This window comes from Epargyreus clarus, unplaced genomic scaffold (assembly GCF_041222505.1).
Source record: "Epargyreus clarus isolate Ecla_fem2 unplaced genomic scaffold, WU_Ecla_fem_2.2 ptg000016l, whole genome shotgun sequence".
Taxonomy (NCBI): domain Eukaryota; kingdom Metazoa; phylum Arthropoda; class Insecta; order Lepidoptera; family Hesperiidae; genus Epargyreus; species Epargyreus clarus.
The window spans coordinates 471,597-496,590 of NW_027332224.1; the positions used below are offsets into that span (position 1 = coordinate 471,597).

Sequence of the window (24,994 nt, forward strand, 5' to 3'; positions counted from 1 at the left end):
TTTTGAATGCAGCGATAACTAAAGGCATTTTGGCTCATTCAAAATGAAAGCGAATGATATCCGATAGCGACAGTATGCGTCAGTTTGGCGTCCGTCACACATTGCTTAGATCTGCTTACTTGAATCTTTTATTAATTTCAAATATTAATTTAAAATTTATGTGTTTTCCAGTGTTTAGTTCGTTAACAATTACTTTCCGTAGTGATATAAGTCGTTACAGATGACGTAAGTGATTTTTATATGGATTTTCTTGTTGATAATCTTAATAAATCTCGCAAGGATTTTTAATCGAATGTAGTTTTTAAGTATTTTCAGTGTGTTTTTTCATTCGAATGCAATTTGTGGATTGTAAACAGGTTTTTGATATCTCAACACCCTTCTGCTGTTTAAAAATACGTTAAATATAAATTTCGGTCAATTTTTTTCCCACCCTCGAATCAAAAATATATTCTTTATATTTATGTGCAAACGTCACGGAAGTCTTCATGCCTAATTATTTAATGATTAGAGAATCGCGTGCGATATTGCAATGACGGATTATATTTATTAAAATTTCTAAAACAATTAAAATGTAAAAATATTTTCGAAAGCCACAAAGTTATGACGGTTTAGAAGTTATTTATATATATTTATATTGAGTATTTGGGACACAAAACTAAATTACACGCAGAAAAATATATCATCATTTTAATTTGTTTATTTATAAGTTACAGTAAAACATAGAAGTATTTAATAATAAATTACAAAAGTCTTACTTTATGTATATTTAGGGTATATATAGTATGTATATAAAATACGACAACATAAAATGTATTGTTTTTAATGTATTTATTTATTAATTATAATAAAATTATTAGTTACATTATAGAAAAGTCATGCAATAATAATCCAATACATATTGATACCGTAAGTCGCAAATCGGCCAACTCCACTTTGTGTCACAATGCTTTTTTTTATTTATTTTGATAGTAAATGGCGTTGAACGAAATCATAATAAATAAAAAACATTTTGACAAAAAGTGGAGTTGGCTGATTTGCGAATTAAGGTATTGATATAAAATATTATTGTAATCACATTTAGACTTTCAAAAAGGTTACACCCTTTATATGCACCACAGCTGACCATAGGCCTCTTTAGAAGTAGGGACTAACTTAACACCATGATTTTCCAATCTAAATTAGAGACAGAATGTATGTCAAATATCTTCAAACTGCCCCCATGGCATGTCACATAGACTTTTCCCAGCCAAGAATCAAACCTGGGAACTTGTGAATTAGACTCATAATATAAGCCTATGTCGCTACCTACAAAATACTGCTTTAAAAGTCTACAGAGAAATATATTTTTTAAATTCCTTTAGTGTATAAAAAAAGTATTCAATTATGACCCTTGATAATATTGTGTTAAAAATAAATTTAAAATAAATTAGGGTTAAAATGGGATAAAAAGTTGTGCAACCCCCTAGTTCGCAAAACCTATTAGGGGGTCTTGGAATTACAAAAAAAATGTGTATAAAGTAAAAATATATATTTATAAAGTACTAGCTGACCCGGCAAACTTTGTACCGCCTCAAAATCATATAGCCTATGTTACTCGTGGATAATGTAGCTTTCAAATGGTGAAAGAATTTTTAAAATCGATCAAGTAGTTTTTGAGCCTATTCATTACAATCAAACAAACAAACAAAGTTTTCCTCTTTATAATATTAGTGTAGATAACTTAAATGACATTTCGATACCTTAATTCGCAAATCAGCCAACTCCCCTTTTTTCAAAAGGATTTTTTTTATTTATTTTGATTTCGTTCAACTCCATTTATTAAGAAAATAAATAAAAACATTTTGACAAAAAGTGGAGTTGGCTGATTTGCGAATTAAGGTATTGAGTTCTAGCTATTTTATAATATTTTCACAACCTTATTATGAAAATAAATCCAAAATTTTGTTCATATAATTTAATTTTATATATATCAAAAATAGCAGAAAGTAGGGTTCACAAAATATTCATGTACTGAGGGGGTCATGCCTTACAAAAGGTTGAATAACACTGTCTTAAACTCACAAAGGTACATACAATACAAATGTTAATACTTCTCACACCTACAAAAAATGTTTTTTATGTAAATGTAGAAATTATTTAAGTTTCATAAAATAATGGGAACTTGGGAACATAATATAATTATGAGAATTGACAGTAGTAGGAATTATTTAAGAAACTTTCGTACTTAATTGTAATTAAAGCTCCATAAAGATGGTAGAATTATTTGTGAATATCTGGTAATGTATAATGCAGTTCACCTGATGGTAAGTGGTAAGTGCTCTCTATAGATATTAGAGGTGGTAGAACCCTCTGTGGTTCGACTCCGGCGGCACCACAGCCATACCTATTTCAGTTATAACAGCAGTGTTAAGCGCTGCTGTGTTCTGGTTTGAAGGATGTGGTAAGGGAGACATACTTATCCCAAGCGTTCAAACTTAACCCTCAGGGGCGCATCTGGACCAACCTCAGGTAGGAATCTTATCTGGGGTTGATTTCAAATGTCCGTGAGCGGCGGTAGCCACTTACCATCAGGTGGACTGCATGCTCTTCTGCTATTCTAATATTATAAAATGAGTTATATACAATTACACATTTTATTAACATTTACTTTATAATAATATGTTGGTAATTGAATATATAATTACTTTGTTTACAACTTCAGTAGCAGTCTTTGCATATATTTACATAATTTAAAAATTATCTTTACTTAAAGTATATTAAGACTTTTGATTTCTTATAATATATCTCATAAGTACTTTATTTGCTAAAGAAAGTTAATATTGTATTCAGAATTGTAATATTTTTTTTTAATTCTATCAGGTAAACTTGGGTTTTCTAATGAGTCTAATGCACAAGGACCCAAATAAATATAGTATTGTATTGACTTTCACAGAAAAAAATTGTGCAAAAATAGGAGAAAGAATAAAACCCTTTGTGGGTATATATGAGTAGAGGACTAAGTTGGGACACCTTGGAAAAGTATGTCTCCCTTACCACCCTCCAAACCGGAACACAGCAGCGCTTAACACAGCTGTTATAACAGATATAGGTGTGGTAGTGGTGCCACCATGAACCACAAAGGGTTCTACCACCTTCAAAGGGTTCTCCAAAACACATATCTAGTCCGCGTAAAACTGCTAGTCCGCTCTATATTCAGAAATGAATCGCGTCGCCATAGCAAATTGTATGACTACACCTGCTCGCAACAACATCAGAGCGGACTAGCAGTTTGGCGCGGACTATACCTTATTTAACGCTATAGAGACCTTTCAAGAATAATGTTTGGAAAAATTAAATAAAAATATAGCACATATGATCTCATACATACTTTTTATTGTAATTAGTCATACGGATGATAAAAAGGCAGATGAGTAGTCATCACTGGTTTTATCAACCGGTTTCAGCTTTATTTACAATTAGAAGTGTCCGCGCTTCGCCCGCGTTTTTAAAAAATAATAAGACACATATGATTGAACATTTGTAAAGTCCGTGCTAAATTTTCTAGTCCGCTCTGAAGTTGTTGCGCGCAGGTGTAGTCAGAGAGCCAATGCAGTCGAACACAACTACAAGCATATACCACAATTCCGTAGCAACAGTAACGCTGTTTGTTCACCAACCACCGATACCGAGCCGATACCGATAATTAATGACGGCACCGAAGTAGCGAACATACATTTACTATAGCAGCTTGTCCACCGCACGTCCGTCACCCGAGCACCGTCATCCCGCCCGCCGATATTCCGAGTAGATCGGCGTGACCGCTAGATCGGCACCGAGATTTGGAACTTGTCAATACACTGCCGTCACACGAGTGACAGCTGGAACAAAATAAACCGCCGATATCGGTCGCAGTGGACAAACTATTGCCGTCACGACATAATTAAAATCGGCCCGAAATAATCGTTCTCGGTATCGGCTTGGTGACGATGCAGTGGACAAACAGCCTAAGGGCACACTAAATGTGTCATGTCCTCGTGGGCGAGAGCGGGCAACGGAGAGGGCCCGTGCTGTTTTCGTCCCACTAATATCTACAATTTGCTGTTGCGACGCGACTCGTTTCTATATTCCGAGCGGACTAGAAGTTTGATACGGACTCTACCTTCATTTGAATAACAGTGGTGCCATCATTCGAAAATTGATCATGGCTCGTGCACAACAACTTTGCTAAAGATCATCACATGATCAAATGCAAAGATAACGATTCTATAAAGGACATGCCATCAAAAACACTGCTTGTAAAAAAATCCAAGCCTCGCCATTCAGCTCTTCCACCGTAAAAAGTCGTGAGATCCATGGAATCCAAGCCGGTTGGTTCATACAGACTCTACTTAAGAGACCTTCTGTCTTAAGGTATTATCTCACTATCTAACCTAACAACAACTCATGGGACCATATCAATTTTAAAAATATTTTATGTTTCAAATAAATAGATTGGATTTGGCAATCGTACTAAACGAACTAATTTAATTTAATATACATATACTTGTGATATACATTGTTTTTTTTTATAATATAGAGGAAGCAGACTAAGCTGGAACGCCTCGGAAAAGTATATTTTCCTTACCGCACTCTTGAAACTAGAACATAGCAGCGCTTAAGACGCAAAAATTGATCTAGCGGTGGTGCTGCTGGAAGCGGTGATACCACAAACAGTTCACATTGTGTTTTAATCGCATCATATCGCAGCACATGAGTAACATTACTACGATTGCCAAGTCCAATCTATTTATTTGAAACATAAAATATTTTTAAAATTGATATGGTCCCATGAGTTGTTGTTAGGTTAGATAGTGAGATAATACCTTAAGACAGAAGGTCTCTTAAGTAGAGTCTGTATGAACCAACCGGCTTGGATTCCATGGATCTCACGACTTTTTACGGTGGAAGAGCTGAATGGCGAGGCTTGGATTTTTTTACAAGCAGTGTTTTTGATGGCATCTCATTCCTTTTTGTAGGTATGCCTACTTTTTTTCTTTTCCGGGACCTTCTATTACTTGAATGTCGACAACAGATTTTTTAAAGCCCCCTCACTGTCTTACGAGAATGAGCGTTCTTTTTTGTAGGTAATATTTGTAGTTATTGTAAGAATTATTATTTGAAGAGTATATTAATAAAACATATTTTCCGCTAGACCACATTTTTATTCATTTCTATTTTAATCTTGAGTCACCGAACAATATCATTTTATACACAACCAGTAATATAGATTACAATTTATATTAAAAAGGTTCTTACAATACGCCCCCTTTATCTATATTACCCATCTATAACAAAACTCTACATAAATACATAGATTTTATTTTAGCACAAATTACGATCAGGCCTACACTCAGGCCGTTACCACCACTCTCTGAAATTTAATTAAATGTTAAAAAGTTGTAAAATTCAGTTTATTTCCTCTCTCTAACAGGATAACGCCTATTACTATCATTACTTATATCAACAGATTCACGTTACATTACTTCAGACTCGCTTACATCCGTCATAGCATTAGTCACATTACTTACTTCACTTGTATCTGTAACCGCAGGCAAACGTACACCTATATCACCTGTAACACCCGCATCAGTCATGCACTCTTTTCATTCATCACCACTTTCATTCGAACATGACAATAAATTAAATCGAAAAAGTTAATATTTTGACAACTGGAATTACTCCCGTTATCCTCAGGAAAAACATCGTCTAAAAACTTAACAACTCGATTGATTGTGATTTCACGTGTCTTCGTATTAAATAATCGATATCTTCTTATGAATATCCGACAAAAATCATTGGTTTTGACTTTGCATCCAATTTTCGTCTTTTCTGTTTGGTATAAGAGTATACGCTGCACATCCAAATAAGCATAAATAGGTAACATCTACTCGTTTCCCAGACCATTTTTGTAGTGGCACGCAGTCTTTCACTGCCTTCATTGGACTCCGGTTTTTGATATAAATCACAGTATTTAACGCTGTTGTTCAAATTCGCTGCAATTTATAATAGACTTCTCGATTTTTCGATAATAGTTCTGTTAGCTCTTTCAACCATACCATTCTGTTTGGTGGTAAATACTATATATCGCCTTCTGATGTAGAATTTCATTTGTTGACAAAAAAATATCGTAAGCTCTATTACAAAACTTAGTTCCACCACCTGATCTCATACACTTGTTCGACTTGCTAGTTGCCTTTTCAACGCGAACTTTATATTTTTTAAATTTCGTAAAGTCTCACTCTTATGTTTGAGAAAATTAACATGTGTCATTCGAGTATATTCGTCGATAAATAATAACATGTACCTTGAACCGTTGAATGAAGTAGCTTCCATGGGACCACATAAACCTGTATGTACGATCTCCAGTATATCGTTCGCTCCCGTTCAAAGTTTTGGAAATGGTTTCTTACTAGTCGACATATCCGTCGTAATGTTCACATCATCAAGACGAGTCACAATATTCTTTAAAATTTGCATATATTCCGGATTAGTACGGACTAGTCTTCTATGCCAATATTTATTTGACATTGTCAAATTACAAATCGGTGATTTGACAAATTGTTTAAATTTATGTATACCATGTACGTTGTGGCCAGTTGCGATGATATTATCCATAGAGTTACTAATAGTGCAACTGTTTTTCCGGAAATTAACAGTAAATCCTTTTTCAGTAAGTTTACTCACCAATAACGAAATCATACTTAAATTATTAGTCTGTATTTGTCTTCTGCATTCAACCTGTAGTTATTTTTAAAATTATTACTTGTAAAGTATATTAATAATACATATATTCAGCTAGACCATATTTTTGACCGAACAATATCGAAAAGTGCATTAGCGAAAAGTGCTGAAAGGGGTTACGAGGCCGATTTTGATAAAAACTATAACTGCATCATTCGTTTTAAAAAAATCTTTTGCCGTAGCCGGGAATCGAACGAGTTCAGTTTTAAAAAAATATACCCTCTATATTATTCCACTATATGATAGTGTTGCTTATAAGGATAAAATTCTGGAAAGTAATGTTATGTGACAAATTAAAGTAAAAGGAAAATTTTGAAGAAAATACATATATTTTCATACCTTGGTATACTAATCCTTAAGGATTATACGTAACATATGACTTATGTATAATTCTTTAGGACTATACATAAGTCATAAAATTGAAGAATTTGTTGGTTAATCAACTAATTCTTCGATGTTATGGCCATGACTTACGGCTTAGTATGAGAAAGTAATAGGTTGGCAACTAAGTTCCCGCCGAGGATTTATTTTTTTAATAAAAATAGATAACTGATTCATTAGTAAAAGTTTCAAGAATTTTATCCTTATAAGCAACACGATGAGGTAGTGGAATAATATAGAGGGTGTATTTTTTTCAAATATTACGTAAGTTGAAAACATGATTTTTTGTTTGTGTAGATATTGGTTTGTCTTTAATGCCATTTGGTAGGTTTAGGTCTAAAACGGATAGGGCAAAGAATTGTGTAATTAGGGTAATCCGTTTAAAAGTTATTAAGGACTTTACATTGTGAACTTTGTAAAGTTTATAATTATGTATGCTTATTTTCATACAGACATTTATTTAAGCGCAACAAGGGCGAAATTTGCCTAAATATTTGTTTCCTTGGAAACAAACTTATTATTATTTTATAATACTGTGACAGTTGCTTTACCTCACGACAGTTATTGTATTTTGTGTATGTTACCGTTAGATTGCAGAATACGTTAGCATACACATTAACTAGTTAGTCTCAAGATTAGCTAGAAGATAATAATATACAGATTAACTATGTAGTAAAATTCGAAACATCTTTTCAGACTTGTTCTTAGGGCTAAAACATATGCCTTTTTACGACATAACGACGTATACATGATAGCGACATCATGCCGCAAAGCGATATTGTTTCTTGAAAATATGCAATGTTTGTCGTAAATTCATGACACGACTACGCATCATGGCATGCACGAAACGACGTCAAGGGGTGAAAATTGATACAATCTTCGTTTTGTACTTTAGGTAATGGGCAAGCTAATCTGCGTTTTAACTGATTAGGCACATTAGCCGCAACATATAGTTTTATTCTCATGACATTTGTCAAAAATTCGGAATGTTTTTGATATTATATTACTTTTTAGGGTTCCGTACCTAAAGGGTAAAAGCGGAACCTATTACTAAGCTGTCCGTTTGTCTGTCTGACATAGAGCTATTTTTTTTTTTAGACTATTTCTGGAACCTTAATAGATAGAAACTTAATTTTTTTACGGAATATGTATAATGATGGCCACTTTAACAACAAGTACTAAAAATAAAAAGATAAACTTTCAAATAAAGGATAGTTTTTTTTTTCTTTATGAGGAGGAAATCTTCAAAAGGTACCCGATGACCTGAAAGTGACGCGGGGTTATGTGGGACTTTTACCGCACTAAAACCCCCCGGTGGCCGTCCTCAATGTTTGTTGGAGAACTCCGGGATCTCCGACGAAACGCAACCGAAGTCCTCCAAGCGCGATGCCCCGATCGAGCTCTGCCCTGGGGGAGCAGTTTCGCTCCTCCCTAACTATCCGGTGTTCACAACGGTATGCAACCACACATACCGCCGTCCTTCCCGGGGACACTTATAGGACGGTTCGAGCTCCCACTCTTGCCACGCCCAACTCCGGAAGCCCCCTTTTAGTCGCCTCTTACGACAGGCAGGGGATATCGTAGCCCTATTTTAGTCCAGGAACTACAGGGACAAACATATAAGGACCTGCTATTTTTTGGCGTTTTTCACTTTATCTATTGAACCGCAATAGATGTTACAGTTGACATTTTCACAATGCATTCTATGGCTGCTATAATATCAATTAGTAAATATAAAAAAACACATGTTTTTTTGGTACGGAACCCTCAGTGTACGAGTTCGATTCGCACTTCACTCATTATTTGTATTGAAGTTAAATTGAAGTTGGAATTGAAAACTTCTTTTGTCTCGAGAATAAAAACAATTGACGTCGCCAATAATAGTAGGGGAGCCCAAGAGGGGATTTCGAGAGTGACTCGAACGCGGCAGATTAAGATATGGGAGATACCTTACATCATATAGAGTATCTTAAACCATGCATTTGGGGGGTTCGCACGGGGAAAATTATCGTGAAATCTATAGTAGCTTAATTACATGTTTTTTTTTTTTTTTTGGCGCCCAGATGTAGGTGGAAAAAGGGCTGACCCTCTACGGAGAGGGAGGAGCAAAAAATGCGTCCAAGCACTTACAGGCCGCGACGGCCGGTGCCTGCGTCGTGTGGGGCTGAATGAAAGGTCCTCCTGAAGGGAGGACCATCCCACTAAAAACTCCTTTAAAGCATTCGTCCAAGGGGACCGTACAGCCGACATCGGATAGCGACCTCTCGTTGCGGATCGAGAGGCGCTAGCGGCGCTCCCTAGAGAGCTACCGCTGGATAGATGACACTGAAGGTGTCAACGTATCATGAATAAGATTAGAATCGTCGGGAAGACGATTCTCTATGGAGAGTTGTACGCCCCTGTGGGCGGCCAGAAGATTCTCCACATCGGTGGAGAGTTTGTTAGGAGCGTCGGTCAAGATATTTCTTGGCCGACGGCAATTGTAACGGGTAGGAAGAGGGGCAGCATAGTCCGCTGCACCCTTGATTAAGGGGTTGGAATGGTTTTCTGAGCGGTCGAAGAACGCTTCAGAGAATTGTCTGAGGACTTGTTGTATTGGAGCGAGCTCCAGGTCGCGGTGGAGGTCAGCGTTTCTGACATACCAGGGGGCATTAAGTGCCCGACGACAAAAGAGATTTTGTATGACCTGGAGTTTGTCTAGGATGGTGGGATTCGCGTGAGCGAAGACTGGAGAGGCGTATGTTAACACCGGTCGAATGCAAACCTTATACAGCGTTCGCTTATTCCTGGCTGACAACTTGCTGTGTCTGCCAATCATGGCGTTGAGGCGGCTCATGTAAGAGCGGGCGGTATGGGTGACCTTAGAGACGTGGGGTCTAAAGGTGAGGCCCGGGTCAAGGGTAACTCCTAGGTATTTTACTGTGGGCCTCCATGGAATGGGGGCCCCAAGTAATTTGACGGAGGGCAGGTTTTAATTACATGCTGAAAACAATAAATTTATAACAATCTGACGATTTGAGGATGGCGTTAGGGAGTAATAAGGTTGCAAAAAAATCGTTACCTGGACATACTTGAGCGCGGTATTTTTTTAATATAAAGGAAATAATGCTAGAAAACGGGTAACATCATAATCATACCACACGTTGATGTAGTGAAAAATCAGTCATTTAAAAAGAGAATATGTACATACACTATCTGATAACGTCACTTATTAGCATGAATCCCTGGAAAGTACTGGTGTATAACAAGCTAAAGGAAAAGGCAAATTTTATGGAAAATACATTTTTTTTTTCAAATCGTCGGTATAAAAAGACCCCTCCACTAAATCGTCAGATGAAGGGTTATGAGAAGTAAAACATCAGCTGGAATTTCCTGTATAATAATCTTACGCCCTCGAGTGTGTCAAGATATCGATTTTTTTTTTGCTTTTTAGAAGAGTCACTGATAGTCTTTCGAATCGAATCGTCAGTCTTTCGAATGGGCGACTCATCTGGGGTAACTTAATATCCCCTTTTGAAAATCTAATGCACTGGTGTAATTTTTTTTCTCCATTTTTACCTCTCGTATGGCTGCAAACCAGCAGATAAACATATTTCTGCTGCGCCTTGAGTATGTCCGTCTGACTCATTTTTTTACATCTTTCGAATCCTCTAGAAGCTATTCCCACCGTGAATCGAAAAATATCATACAAACTTTTCTTCACTCACTAAAGTGTAATCTATACAATCGTATAGGTCCAAACGACGCTCGAGTTTCTACCCATTTAGCATCATGGGCTCCCCTACTACTCGTACATTTCGCGGACAGGAACACAGATTCATTAACTGCAAATATAACTTTGTAATCCTATATACTTATATAGGATACAAAGTTATTTTATGTAGTTGGTGTATCTAGATAACCGGACAGAAATTGCAAAATATTATAGTTTTTCCGTGAGTTATATACTAAACACTAATTGTATTCTCAATCTTAACCTTCTATGTCTGCTAGAAGTGCCTTAACATTTTGATGATCGGTCAGTCAGTGAGTGACAAAATTACGAACTTTGACTACTTGTAATTCTTAAACTACTGGTTCAAATTAAATGAAATTGGTAATACACCGTGTCTATACAATGCTTGCTTGGCTTCTGAAAATTCAGGCTTCTAGCTTCATATACAACGAAGTTACAGGGGGTCAAAAATGGGCCGAATTGCTTCGAGAAAAGAATGCTACGGCCGTGCCGCTATTTTTGGCTTTGGCTCGACTTGGCGGAGGCACTGCCGTGCCTCCAGATACTGACAAACATTCATTTTTATGTCTAGAAGAGAATGTTTATATGAAGTTTTGTTATAAATATATTCCCACGATATAAGAAAAAGTTTGCATTGTTGTGTGTAGTATTTTGAAGAAATGCTAATTTTAATGTGTTTCTTTCAAGTTTTCTATGTTTGAGTAAAGTGAGGAAGTTTTTTGGGTTCTGTGTTAATTTTTATTTAATTTTAAGATATTTTTGGCGTTAAATATTAGTCTTTCTCATTAGCTGTGAAATTATTAATCATTTGTGAAAGTTATGTTAGAATTAGTTACTCTGTTTCTGGTTGTAGTCTACATAGAAACGCGGAGAGTTAAAAATTGAAAAAAGCGTACAATGTACACACGTCAGAAGTTTTATTGTTTCGTCGTTGCTCATAAATGTCCACTGCTGGGCTCTGGTCTCCTCTCAGAATGAGAAGGATTAGGCCTCTCCGCTAGACAAGTGCGTATTGGTTGACTACTATTGAGACTTTTTTTAATCTCTCAGATATTCAGCTTTCCTAACGATGTTTGCCTTCACCTTTGAAGCAAGTAATATTTAATTTCTTTCTAGTACGCACATTGAAAAATCAGAGGTGCGTGCCTGAAATTTGAACCTCGGACCCCTCGATCGAGAGGCCGAAGCCTCGATCGGGTGCAATCACTAGGCTTACACTGATATATTTACTAAGAAATTAAAAAACAATACAAAATATCAGAAAATTATACGACACGACATCCAAACGGTTCATACCCAAAAATACTTTTTTCTGCAAAAATTACAATATTTAGACAGAAAGAAAGAAGGAAACATTTTATTCGGATAGTAGCAACACAAATGAAATAACAGAAAAAATAACATAAAAGAAAATTATAATGTACATTCAATTTACTAGAAAATTCTATGATATCGATCTTATGTGAAAACACCTTATAATTATTGTATTTTATATATGTCTTACATGGCCATATCTTTCCAGTAGCTTCCACACTCCAAGGTTGAGCGAAGACGACCTGCACAGTTCACAGTCCTCAGATGAGAAGATGGACACTGGGTCAGAGTCGTTCCGCTCACAGGACACGCCCAACTCGGTGTTATCATCAGACTTCGAAGGCGAGGATGTCCTCAGACTCCAAAACCCAGACGGAGTCCTCAGGCTCTCAGAACCTGATAGAATTGACCCAAGAGTGACTAAACTTAAGTCTGAGTTGAACGATAGTCTAATATCCAAAATGTCGACGTTAAATATAAATTCGCCAATCGATAACCGACCTAGAAATCTTGGAATCAGCCCTCCAAGACTAAGTTCAACCTTAACACTAACAACCAACCATCCCTTGATGGGTTTAGGCAGCCCTGATGAGAATTACCCAGACGTAATCCCAAAGAAATCAAAGGTAGAAGACGATAAGGATCTATCTCTCTCCAGCATCGAAGACGAGAGAAATGCTCACACAAACGGCTATGAACTGTACTCTCCTCAGCGTAACACATCGAAAAACAACTTGTACTTTTCGGAGAACTTCGTGACAGCTGATAGTCAGCTGCTAAATGATTCTTTGAACACATACACTCCGGATGTCGCGAGGATCGAGCAGAGGGAACGGAGGAAGATCGTGCCGAGGTTCACGGAAGCGAAGAAGGTGTCGACGCCATTGAAGCAGGTGATGAGAGCGAATGGTGATGACAGCGCCATCATCAAGTACGTTGAGGAGAGGAACAAGAAGCTGTCCAATCAGAGCACTCCAAAGGTTGGATTCGATGGAAGCGAGGATGCTTTTCATTCTGGGGTAAGTGGATCCCTTGGTCTTGGCTTGGATGTCTAACCATTACTGTCTCACAGCTGGCTACGGGCCTCCTCAAAGGCGCGCAAAGTCGACCAAGTGCAAATAAGTCGATTTTGCGCACCTTTGAGACGTTTTTTTTTAAAGAAAGACCTTCTGCGGCTGCTACACCGGTCTGACGAGCAGGCGGTCCTGGGTTTGATCCCCGGCAAAACAGACATTTAAATAATTAATTTCGATTTCTGGGTCTGGGTGTGGTCTGGTATTCGTCTTTGTGTGCGTCCGTGGCACCCACGGCACAGAATCCTAGTGTGGGGCTGTGAGTGTAGAAGATGTGCCGCTACTCCCTGGGATTAAGCTGGAACGCCGCGGAATAGTATGTCTCTCTCACCACACCCTTCAAACCAGAACATAGCTGCGCTAACCACTGCTGTTATTAGGCAGAAATAGGTGTTTATTATCAATATAAAAATATTAGCTATTATTATTATGAAAATTAAAAAGGTTTTCGTACTGTAGGATGTCATCCGTAGATTTCGATAGATTTTTTGACGATTTGTCGATGTCCTCAGGCCTCAGAGTGGTGCGATTCACCACTAATACGACCAGTGCCAAACTTCGAGCTACCGATCGAGATGTCCACCAATATTGCTTCACAAAACGTAAGTTGTGTCTGTTTATTTAAGTCACTTGGTAGTATGTGCTAAGGTATGTGTGTGTTAAGTTTTCACGGACCCAGCCTAACAAAAAATTTAGGTGTTGCAATATCATTTTTTTTTAATAATACAGGAGTAGCAGACGAGCATGCAGTCCACCTGATGGTAAGTGGCTACTGCCGCCCATGGACATTTGTAATCAACCCCAGATAGGATTAGATATTCCTACCTGAGGTCGGCCACGGATGCGCCGCTACCCCTGAGGACTAAGCTGGAACGCCTCGGAAAAGTCTGTCTCCCTTACCACACCCTTCAAACCAGAACACAGCAGCGATTAACACTGGTGTTATAACAGAAATAGGTGTGGCGTTAGTGCCACTGCAGTGAAACAGAAGGTTCTACCTTCATCTACTTCCAACAGGACCTGGACTCTCCAGACGTGGTGTCCTCGTCAACCCAGGAAGACAAGTCGGCGTACCAGGCGCTCCTGGACCCCTACACGGGGTCCGTGGCGCTTCGCCCCACCGTACAGAGGAGCCCTGCGCCGCAACGACGGAAAGTTCAACTGGTGAGTTTGTGACCAAAATTTTTTCCCAAAATTCCCCAAAAATTTTTCGAAAAAAATTTTCAAGCGACCCGCGTGGTGAAGCGGTCATCACGCCGGTTTGAAGCGCAGAGGGTCCAGGGTTCGAACCCCGGCCAGACAGATATCTAAATGATGAATTTAGGTTTCTGTTTCTGGGTCTGGGTGTTTGTGTATTTGTCTCTATGTGTGTCCATAGCGCCCACGATGCATTGAGTCCTAGTGTGGCACTGTGAGGGTAGAAAGAGTTTTTTTTTAAATATTTTCGTGATCTATTTTTCACATTATATACTTAACGAGCCTTTGCCCGCGGCTTCGCTCGCGATACGAAGTAATATTTTCATCCCCTATTTTATCCCCTTGGGGGTAGAATTGATCAAAATCCTTTCTTAGCGGATGCCTACGTCATAACATCTACCTGCATGCCACATTTCAGCCCGATCCGTCCAGTGGTTTGGGCTGTGCGTTGATAGATCACTATGTCAGTCAGTCACCTTTGAGTTATATATATTTAAAGATAGATTGTTGAAAATGTTCATCATCTCTTAATCTTTATACATATATTTCTTATGTGCGTGTGTATGTCACTGAACTCCTCCTAAACGACTGGACTGATTTTGATGAAATTTGTTGTGTGTGTTCAAGGGGACTTGAGAATGGTTTAGATTCACAATTTAGTCTGTGAGAAAAGGGTTTTTTAATTAATTTTTAATTCGTAAGTAGTTGTTGATTTTGGAATGTTTCACATTGGATTCGACAGACTTCGCTGCCATCGCAGGTTCAAATATTCCATCTATTTTTCAAACCCGTAAACGATAAGGGTTGTTCATCCTTAACATTTTTTTTATTAATATGGCAACATAACGTTTGCCGGGTCAGCTAGTTTCCTTATAATTTCTAATACGTCAAGAATATATTTTGAATAGAATATTTCGAATTGAATCCCCGAATCCTAGTGAAATAAACTTTCAATTTGAACCCAATGAAACAGGTTGTATGACATTAGAGCATACGAGTTGCAACCGACAATTATTGTTATGAAATCGTGTTATTCAACATTGCAAAAACAGGTAGCGGGGAACTTTCCGTGCGTTTGTTTTGTAGTTGATGTGGTAAACATGTGGACTTAAAGGCAATACACAGTATGGATATACATACACAGATTTTTGAACTTAAAACTCATAATAAAAAAAACAATGTGAGCCGTCACGGGACGCCTGGCAGATGTGAAACATCGACATTATTTTGTAAAAGTAATATGCAGAAAAGAACATATTGTGATAGGAACTAAATATGTTATAATGATAAAATAAAATATTACGATTTTTGCGCATGGCGACGCGTCCCCACACCGTACACACTACTGCACATAGACTGTATATATATACCATCGTATAGCGTGGCGACGTGGCATGCGTCGCCACGCCAGAAATCGGTTTTACGTGCGGTTACTATAGATGTTTCACATCAAAAAGTTTTAAACAAACGTTATATAATAATTCGCCAAGTACGAGTCGAACTTGCACATGGAGGCTTCAAATGTTTATTATTTTCATTCATTTAATTATGTTCAACAATACTTAGTTATATGACAACGGCATCTAGTCAAGCCCAAAGAACTACCGATAATTATGCCGTATGTAACTATTTTTTTTTTTTTTATATAATATAAGAGTAGCAGACGAGCATGCAGTCCACCTGATGGTAAGTGGCTACTGCCGCCCATGGACATCTGTAATCAACCCCAGATAGGATTAGATATTCCTACCTGAGGTCGGCCACAGATGCGCCGCTACCCCTGAGGACTAAGCTGGAACGCCTCGGAAAAGTCTGTCTCCCTTACCACACCCTTCAAACCGGAACACAGCAGCGCCTAACACTGCTGTTATTAGGTAGAAATAGGTGTGGCGGTGGTGCCGCCGGAGTCGAACCACAAAGGGTTCTACCACCTTCTAAACTTATTGTATATTTATCGTCGGACAATGTACCTATCTATCATCATATATGGAGTTGCGGTGATGATTAATGATACGTAAAAAACGTATAATAAAAGGATTGCACAAATTTCAACGGTCTCCCTAATACGGTTAAACTATTAGATCGAAAAAAAGCCGAAAAATACCAATTTGTTGTATGGAGACCCCGTTAATGTTCAACTTAATTTTATTTTCAGTATTTGTTGTTATAGCGGCCACCGTTAAGCATCCTTTGTAAAAATTCAAGTGTCTATCTATTACGGTTCCAGAGATAAGAGTCCTGTGACAGACGGACAGACAGCAAAGTCTTAATAATAGGGTTCCGTTTTTTACCATTTGGGTACGAACCACTAATAAGCAAGCGAATAAAACAAACGACAATTTGATGGTGTGGTCTAAAGTAGCTAGATAATATAACGCTAAATAAATAAATATAGTAACGATAATCGAATAACGCTTCTTAGGGTTCTGGACCGTAAGTAAAAAGGGTATTTGACTCTTTAGGGATTTTACCCTTTTTACCCAAGGGAAACCCTAAACCTAGGAACCTACCTACCTAACCTACCTCCCTATCTAAGGTAAAAAACTTTTGACCCTCAGCCACCAGACGACGACTGCTGCAGCCTGGACAGCGTCAGCGGGTGCTCCATGGAGTCCGAGGAGGAGCCCCCGGCGCCCGAACCCATGCCTGATGACCGGCACAGCGACGATGAGGACACTAAGAGGTGAGGGACTCTTACTACACAAACACACAAACTCATAAAGAAATAAACATACAAAATACACATACTCTCTCTCTCTCTCCCCCTCTCCCTCCCTCTCTCCCCCTCTCCCTCCCGCTCCCTCTCTCTCCCTCCCTTCCTCTCCCTCCCTGCCTCCCTGCCTCCCTCCCTCTCTCCCTCCCTCTCTCCCTCCCTCTCTCCCTCTCCCGCCACAAACCCACCCACGACACAGGGATTACTAGTGTGGGACTGGGAGTGTAGATAACGTCTTTTTTGGGGTTCCAATCAATCAGAAAGAAATCAGGGGAAACAGATATCGAAATTCATCATTCAGATATCTGTCTCGCCGGGGATCGAACCCGGGACCCTCTGCGCGTCAGACCGATATGGTGACCGTTCCGCCGCGCAGGTCATCAAAATAATATAAGTAAAAAATAATTAAAATTTGGTAGTACAGAACTCTACCTGTGCGAGGTCTACTTGCACTTAGCTAATTATTACTACACTTAGTAAGTTAAGATTAAAACTACTTCGCAACAATCCGCTACAAATATGTATGATGGTATATATTTTAAACCATGAGAATCGTAATCGTAAGAAGAATAAGAAGTTAATCGCTTAGCGATTAACCGTCGTAGAGTCAACTTACCCTGATGATGCTCCGTTTTGGAGCGAAACACGTGTTGGTGGTGGTATGTATGGTGGTGTATATTTTTAATTTTTGCATCTGCACGCATCCTTTGAGGGAGGGAGGGTGGTACATACTGCATGGTTTGAAATATATACCATCATACATATTTGTAGCGGATTGTTGCGAAGTAGTTTTAATCTTAACTTAATAGCATGGATTTCCGCAAAGTAACGCCTGATACAATTAACTATTACTACACTTGTTACGATGCCACCAGACACAAAATATCTCATAGATTGTTCAATTACTTGTTATTATTATTTAAAGTTAAATCTCGGACGTTTCCTATATTCCAGGTCGAAATCAACGAACACAGCTAGCGAATGCAGCGATCCCATACCAGAGTACTCTGCTGCCGAGGAGTTCAGAGACGAGAGGTCGTGGCTCTCCGTGGCGCACAGTGGCGGCATCTCCAACTGTGATATGAAGGTAAGACTGCATCTATAAGAAGGTGGTAGAACCCTTTGTGGTTCGACTCCGGCACCACCGTCACACCTATTTCTGCCTCTTAACAGCAGTGTTAAGCGCTGCTGTGTTCTGGTTTGAAGTGTGGTAAGGGAGACATACATATCCGTTTTATCTTAGCCCTCAAGGGTAGCGACGCATCTGTGGCAGAGGGTTGTAAGTTATTTTTATAGTGTAGTAACAGACGAGCACGCAGTCCACCTGATGGTAAGTGGCTACTGCCGCCCATGGTCATGTGTAATCAACCCCAGATAAGATTAGATTCTTACCTGAGGTTAGGGACAGAAGCGCCGCTACCCCTGAGGACTAAGCTGGAACGCCTCGGAAAAGTATGTCTCCCTTACCACACCCTTCAAACCAGAACACAGCAGCGATTAACACTGCTGTTATAACAGAAATACATATCTTTATATGTATAAATATATTTCTTATGTGCGTGTGTATGTCACTGAACTCCTCCTAAACGACTGGACTGATTTTGATGAAATTTGTTGTGTGTGTTCAAGGGGGCTTGAGAATGGTTTAGATTCACAATTTAGTCCGTGGGAAATGGTTTTTTTAATTAATTTTTAATTCGTAAGTAGTTATAGAATCAAGTGATGCACTATGCATTTGATCAAGTGATGATCTTTAGCAAACTTGTTGTCCAAGAGCCCACGAGGGTTTGAAAGTTGGTAAGACCAATTTTCGACAGATGGCACCACTGTCATATTCCAATGCAGGTACAAATTTTCCGTTTTATGTATGTCATATTATTTCTTTAAAATGCGGGCGAAACAGCGGGCACCACTAGTACACTATATATTTAAGCAGTCGCCTAATTAGTTTCAATAATATTTCGTTATTTGTGCCAGGTAATAGAGCCGTACAAGCGCGCGATATCGCACGGCGGTTACGACAAGGGTGAGGCGGCTATAATCGTGTTCAGCGCGTGCCACTTGCCGGATAGCGCGCGACCGGATTACAGATACGTTATGGATAATCTCTTCCTGTGAGTATGGTTTATGGAAGTACCCGCAAAAGATGGGAAATAACCATAATAATAAGTAATTGTGGAGGTAGTTGTGGTTCGACTCCGGCGGCACCACCGCCACATCTACGAGTATTTCTACCTAATAACAGCAGCTATTTCTACCTAATAACACCAGTGTTAGGCGCTGCTGTGTTCCGGTTTGAAGGGTGTGGTAAGCGAGACAGACTTCCGAGGCGTTCCAGCTTAGTCCTCAGGAGTAGCGGGGCGTCTGTGGCCGACCTCAGATAGGAATATCTAATCCTATCTGGGGTTGATTACAGATGTCCATGGGCGGCAGTAGCCACTTACCATCAGGTGGACTGCATGCTCGTCAGCTTCTCTTATATTATAAAAAAAAAAGTTGTAAATTTTGTTGGGATACCCACAAAAGTTGTGAAGTATCCTTTGTTGACGTACCCGCTAAATTTGAGAGATACACACAAATACGTACTCACTATAGGGGTAGGTACAAATTTTGTTGATATACCCGCTATTGAAGTACCCGATAAATGTGGTGAGGTATCTGCAAAAGGTAGGAGTTATCCGCAAATACTTAGTAATTGGAGATTTGGAGGTAAATTGGAGGTAGTTGCATATATTGTTGAAATATCTATAAAAAATATAAAGTACCCACTATTGTAGTACCCATATGCTACATTTATACGTTTGCCAAATTGAAACACTTTTAAAAGTTATTAAATACCCTCACAGTACACAAAAATTACCCTCTAAATGTATAAAATAAACGGTTTATTAAAATAAAAATTCTAACATATTTTTTTAATCTTCCCAAAAACTCAAAAATTGTAAAATTCTCAAAACGTAATGCAAAATTCTTAAAATTTCTTAATACACGCAGTGATAATAAAATGTACCTCTAAATGTTGTAATACCCTCAAAATTATGATGGGCATGGTGACAAATTTTGAAAACTCCTATAATGTACCATAATGTACCTACCTAAGTTAGAGAAGTTCAAGCAATACGGTGATACGCCAGAGAAATGACGTCATCTACCCCGATTAGCTTTCAGACAAGATGGCCGACTGTAGTATTATAATATCTTTATTATATTAAATATATGAAGAATCTTAAAAATATCTTATATTGAAGATTTATTATAATCTTAAAGTTTATATTAAAACTGGGTCATTTTGGAGAATTCTTTCAATTTCAATATGTTGATTTAGTTAATTAAATCATCTATATTTTAATACTGCCTATTATGTGTTACAGCTAAGTAATATAAGTGTTATTATGTGTTACAGCTACGTAATATGGACGTTGGAGCGCCTGGTGACAGATGAATACGTCCTAGTGTACCTCCATGCGGCCCGACGCAGGACTCCGCCCTCGGTGGCCTGGCTCCACGAGTGCTACAAGCTGGTGCAGCGCAGGTGAGTGTAAATGGGTGGCCACCGATACCGGGAGGGGAGGAGGTGGCAAAACTTGCGGTACTATTAGTCTAAGAGTCCAGTATAGGATGATCTGCACCGAGCTGGATAGGATAAAATGTTGTTATATTAAACTAGTTTTTGCCCGCGGCTTCGCCCGCGTTTAAAAGAAAATAATATAACATACTAACATACATAAAACTGAAATCGATTCTCCGATTAATCGATCTTAGATCGCCATCCCTAGTTCCCGTGGTATTTCCGGGATAAAAACTATCCTGTGTCCTTTCTCGGGTCTTTCGACTATCTTTGTACAAAATGTAATTAAAATCGATTCAGTGGTTTGGGTGTGAAGAAGGGACAACCAGACAGACAGATAGAGTTACTTTCGGATTTATAATATTAGTAAGGATTAAATATGTCAAAAAAACAACAAATGGATGGATTAGAAAATGTTTGTCCACAATATGATTTTTTTTCACTGGTTTGTTTAATAGACAAATTACATACCAATCGAAAGTATGAGGCCTATAGAATATGCAAACGTTAAGTTTACTATTTGTTCCCGTCACAACCCTTGGGTCGAACTTGTTTACCTGTTTATATAGTCCGCGTCAAACTGCAAGTCCGCCCTGAATATAGAAATGAATCGCGTCGCCATAGCAAATTGTATGACTACCCCAGCTCGCAACAACTTCAGAGCGGACTAGCAGTTTGGCGTTGACTATATCTTCCTACCAAGAAGTTTTACTTCAATAAATATTTTTTTATTTATTTCAGGTTAAGGAAAAGCTTGAAACATCTATATTTAGTACATCCAACGTTTTGGTTGAAGTCTTTCGTGGTCATCACTAAACCTTTTGTGAGGTAAGTAAAATTTCTATAGAGTCGTTGACGAACGAATAAGATAGACTCCAAAAATACTACACATTTTACAACGTCAGTCTATTGTGATCACCGATCACGTACAAACTTGGTGACATGCCGGTTAGACGTGTAGTGGTTTTCCGGTTCGATCCCCGGCCTGACTTTTTTATAATTGAACCCTTTTTAGTTCGACTCCGGCACCACCGCCACCACACCTATTTCTGTTATAACAGCAGTGTTAGACGCTGCTGTGTTCCGTTTTGAAGGGTGTGGTAAGGGAGATAGACTTTTCCGAGGCGCTCCAGCTTAGTCCTCAGGGGTAGCGGTGCATCTGTGGCCGAACTCGATTAGGACTCTGATCTTATCTGGGGTTGATTACAGATGGCTGAAGTACTTAACATCAGGTGGACTGCCTGCACGTTTGCTATATTATTATTGATGAACGAATAAAATAGACCCTGAAAACACAACACACCTCAGTATGTTAATCTCTTGTGGTCACGTGACTCACTTACGGTCAATAATCAATCTATATTGGATAGATTTGCTTAACAAATGTTAACATTATTCATTACAGCTCAAAATTCTTCCGCAAATTAAGTTATGTGCGCAGCTTGGACGAGTTACTGTCGAAGGTTCCTGTGGAACCCAACGCGATCCCGGATTTGGTGAAGGAATATGATGCCAGGCGGCGGTAGGACAGTCTTCGCTAGATGGCGCTAGAACCAATAGTACAAAGGTTTCGCTGGTAAATGTAAAGTGTCCGCTCCAAACTTCTAGTCCGCTCTGATGTTGCGCGCAGGTGTCAGAGAGCCAATGTGGAACACAACTACAAGCGTATACTCCGTACCAACGTAAGGGCACACTAACGCAGCTATGTCTCCGTGGGTGAGAGTGGTGGGGGGTGCCGGGGGGAGGGGAGGAAGTCGCAGTCCCGCTGATATCTACAATTTGCTATTCGACGCGACTCGTTTCTATATTCGGAGCGGACTAGAAGTTTGGTGCGGACTTACAATGGCGGACTAAGCTCGTCGGTCCTGGGCGGGAGGTCGAATGAGGCCCCCTTGTCTAAGAAGTTCTAATTTTACGAGCTTTTACAAATGTCGCGTAGAGATTCCGCTTATAATTAATGATGAGAATAATTATGATTATGATGAGAATAATTAATGAGTTTCTTAAACCACAGATTCTGCTTATAAATACACGTTTCAGAGATTGTTTGCTCTTGGAGACCTTTGACAACGCTGTACTGCTTTTTAATTTTAATTCGGTTTGGCAATTGTTTGGAGGCCCCCCAGGGGGTCCAAATCGGCCCCCTATCCCTTAGTCCGCCAGTGCGTTGCGAATCGATAGATGGTGTTTTCAAGTTGGTAGTGAGTAGGCGCTGAAACTAATTGTTGTACGGCGAAGTTGTCTGTGTGTGTAGGGGGGGGGGGGGCGCCACTGGCGATAATGTTGCTAGGTTGGTAAAACTGCCTAACAAGTGGGAAAATGTTAAGGATGGTTTTTATCAATTTTTTTTTTACACATTTTTCCATTTTGTTTTTCTCATGTAAATAACAAAAAATTTTTTTTTTCGAAAACCGTCACACAGACAAATTTGCCCCACTATAACTTTATCTTATATAGAGGTCAGTAATATATCAATAATATTAAGAATTTAGTATGTTTTAAAGTATTTTAGTTCACGTTTTAAATTTATTTGAACGAGACGTTACAAAATTTTTGGCTTTAAATGTTTCATGTGTTCAAAATGTGTATTTTCTTTTCGTATTAAGTAATTGTATTGACGGTAGATGGCGTTGGTTTCTTTGTAAATATCTTTTTTCCACTATTTTTAGTTTAAATATATTTTTTAGGTATTAATAGTTATAATTATTTATATCCGCGTGGTAGAGTGGTGATCATACCGGTTTACCTCGTTGAGTACCAGGTTCCATCCCCGGCCAGGTATAAAGCTAAATGATGAATTTAGATTTCTGTTTCTGGGTGTTTGGGTAATTGTCTTTGTGTGTGTCCATAGCACCCACGAAATATTAAATCCTAGTGTGGGGCTGTGAGTGTAGAGATGGTTTTTATGTACTTTCTTTTAATATTAGGGACGTGAAAATTATTTAGGCTTGTTATTTTCTTTTTTTTTATAGAGGGTAAACTTTAAATCTGAAATAATGAATAGAGACTACAAATTTAAAAGGTAAATAAATATATTTATGAGTAAAAAATAAAAGATTTATTGTACTAAAACATTATGTTTTTTCTTAAAAAATAAGTATGCGACGAAGAGGGCGGGTCATTAGTATGGAATTATGAGCCATTTATTATTTAAGAACTTAAATCTCGGTGCATACATTAATATGGTCCGACAAATTTCATGTGCGATCTTTCAAAAGTATAGTACATTACAATACGAGGAAAACATTTTTCGTCCGCGTGTTGTATAAAATTTTATATTACGGGGTCGGAAATGGACGTTTTACGCACGCGAAGCGTGCGTAAAACGTCCATTTACGCACGCCGTGATATAAAAATTATTTTTATTTTTTCAATACTCGTTCTCTTGTTAGTTAACATTAAAACAAATTTCACATTATTATTATCCTTACTAATATTATAAATCCGAAAGTAACTGTGTCTGTCTGTCTGTCTGGTAGTCTCTTCTTCACGCCTAGACCACTGAACCGATTCTAATGAAATTTTGTACACAGATAATCTAAAACCTGAGAATAGGATAGTTTTTATCCTGGAAATCCCACAGGAACTAGGGATGGCAATTTAAGATCGATTAATCGGAGAATCGATTTTTTGGACCAAAAACGTCGATTATTTTAATCGTAAACTATGCATTTGATCATGTGATGATCTTTAGCAAAGTTGTTGTCCATGAGCCCACGAAGGTTTCAGAGTTGGTACGACCAATTTTTGCCAGATGGCGCCACTGTCATTCCAATGAAAGTACGATTTTTCAGTTTTTTGTATGTGAGTACGTCATATTATTTTCTTTAAACGCGGGCGAAGCCGCGGGCAAAAACTAGTAGATAATATGTTAAGTATTAATAAATAGAATCGTTGAAATTTCCCACTTTTTGGGTAATTTTGACGAATTAGCAACATTATAGCACCCTGTGGCGCCCTTGACATACACATAAAGTTTATCGGACTATATAAAAAAAACTTAATAAATAAACTATTTTTTAATTATTTTAACTTTTCAGCAATAGATGGCGCTATTTCCTATATTTAGACTAATTATGTGTTACAACGCCATCTACCGGTTTTTTAATTAGACATATTTTTTCGCATTTATCTACAATATTCGTATAATATTAAGTATTTAACGTTTATTTAGTTAGAAGAAATATTTTTAAATGTTGAATTATATTTATGGAAATTTTCACTTATTTTTCATATCAATTCACAGACTTTGG

At 38.3% G+C, this 24,994-nt stretch overlaps 1 protein-coding gene across 2 annotated transcripts; it reads left to right on the forward strand.

The window, feature by feature from the left end:
• The first annotated feature begins 73 nt into the window (after positions 1 to 73).
• LOC140748747 (uncharacterized) lies at positions 74 to 22,275 on the forward strand. Of its 2 annotated transcripts, none has more exons than XM_073081610.1 (10): positions 74 to 225; positions 12,399 to 13,209; positions 13,776 to 13,865; positions 14,281 to 14,427; positions 17,019 to 17,143; positions 18,128 to 18,260; positions 19,151 to 19,287; positions 20,577 to 20,705; positions 21,483 to 21,569; positions 22,147 to 22,275. In XM_073081610.1, the coding sequence occupies exons 1-10, from the start codon at positions 221 to 223 to the stop codon at positions 22,265 to 22,267; spliced, it is 1,785 nt and encodes a 594-aa protein (XP_072937711.1). In that variant the 5' UTR covers positions 74 to 220; the 3' UTR covers positions 22,268 to 22,275. The 2 variants fall into 2 exon arrangements, with proteins under 2 accessions (XP_072937711.1, XP_072937712.1); XM_073081611.1 differs by having other exon boundaries at positions 12,402 to 13,209.
• Positions 22,276 to 24,994: the final 2,719 nt, after the last annotated feature.

Coding starts and splice junctions, on each gene's coding strand:
- LOC140748747 (XM_073081610.1), top strand. Junction 13,866..14,280: donor CCAATATTGCTTCACAAAAC/GTAAGTTGTGTC, acceptor TACTTCCAACAG/GACCTGGACTCTCCAGACGT. Junction 19,288..20,576: donor GTTATGGATAATCTCTTCCT/GTGAGTATGGTT, acceptor TATGTGTTACAG/CTACGTAATATGGACGTTGG.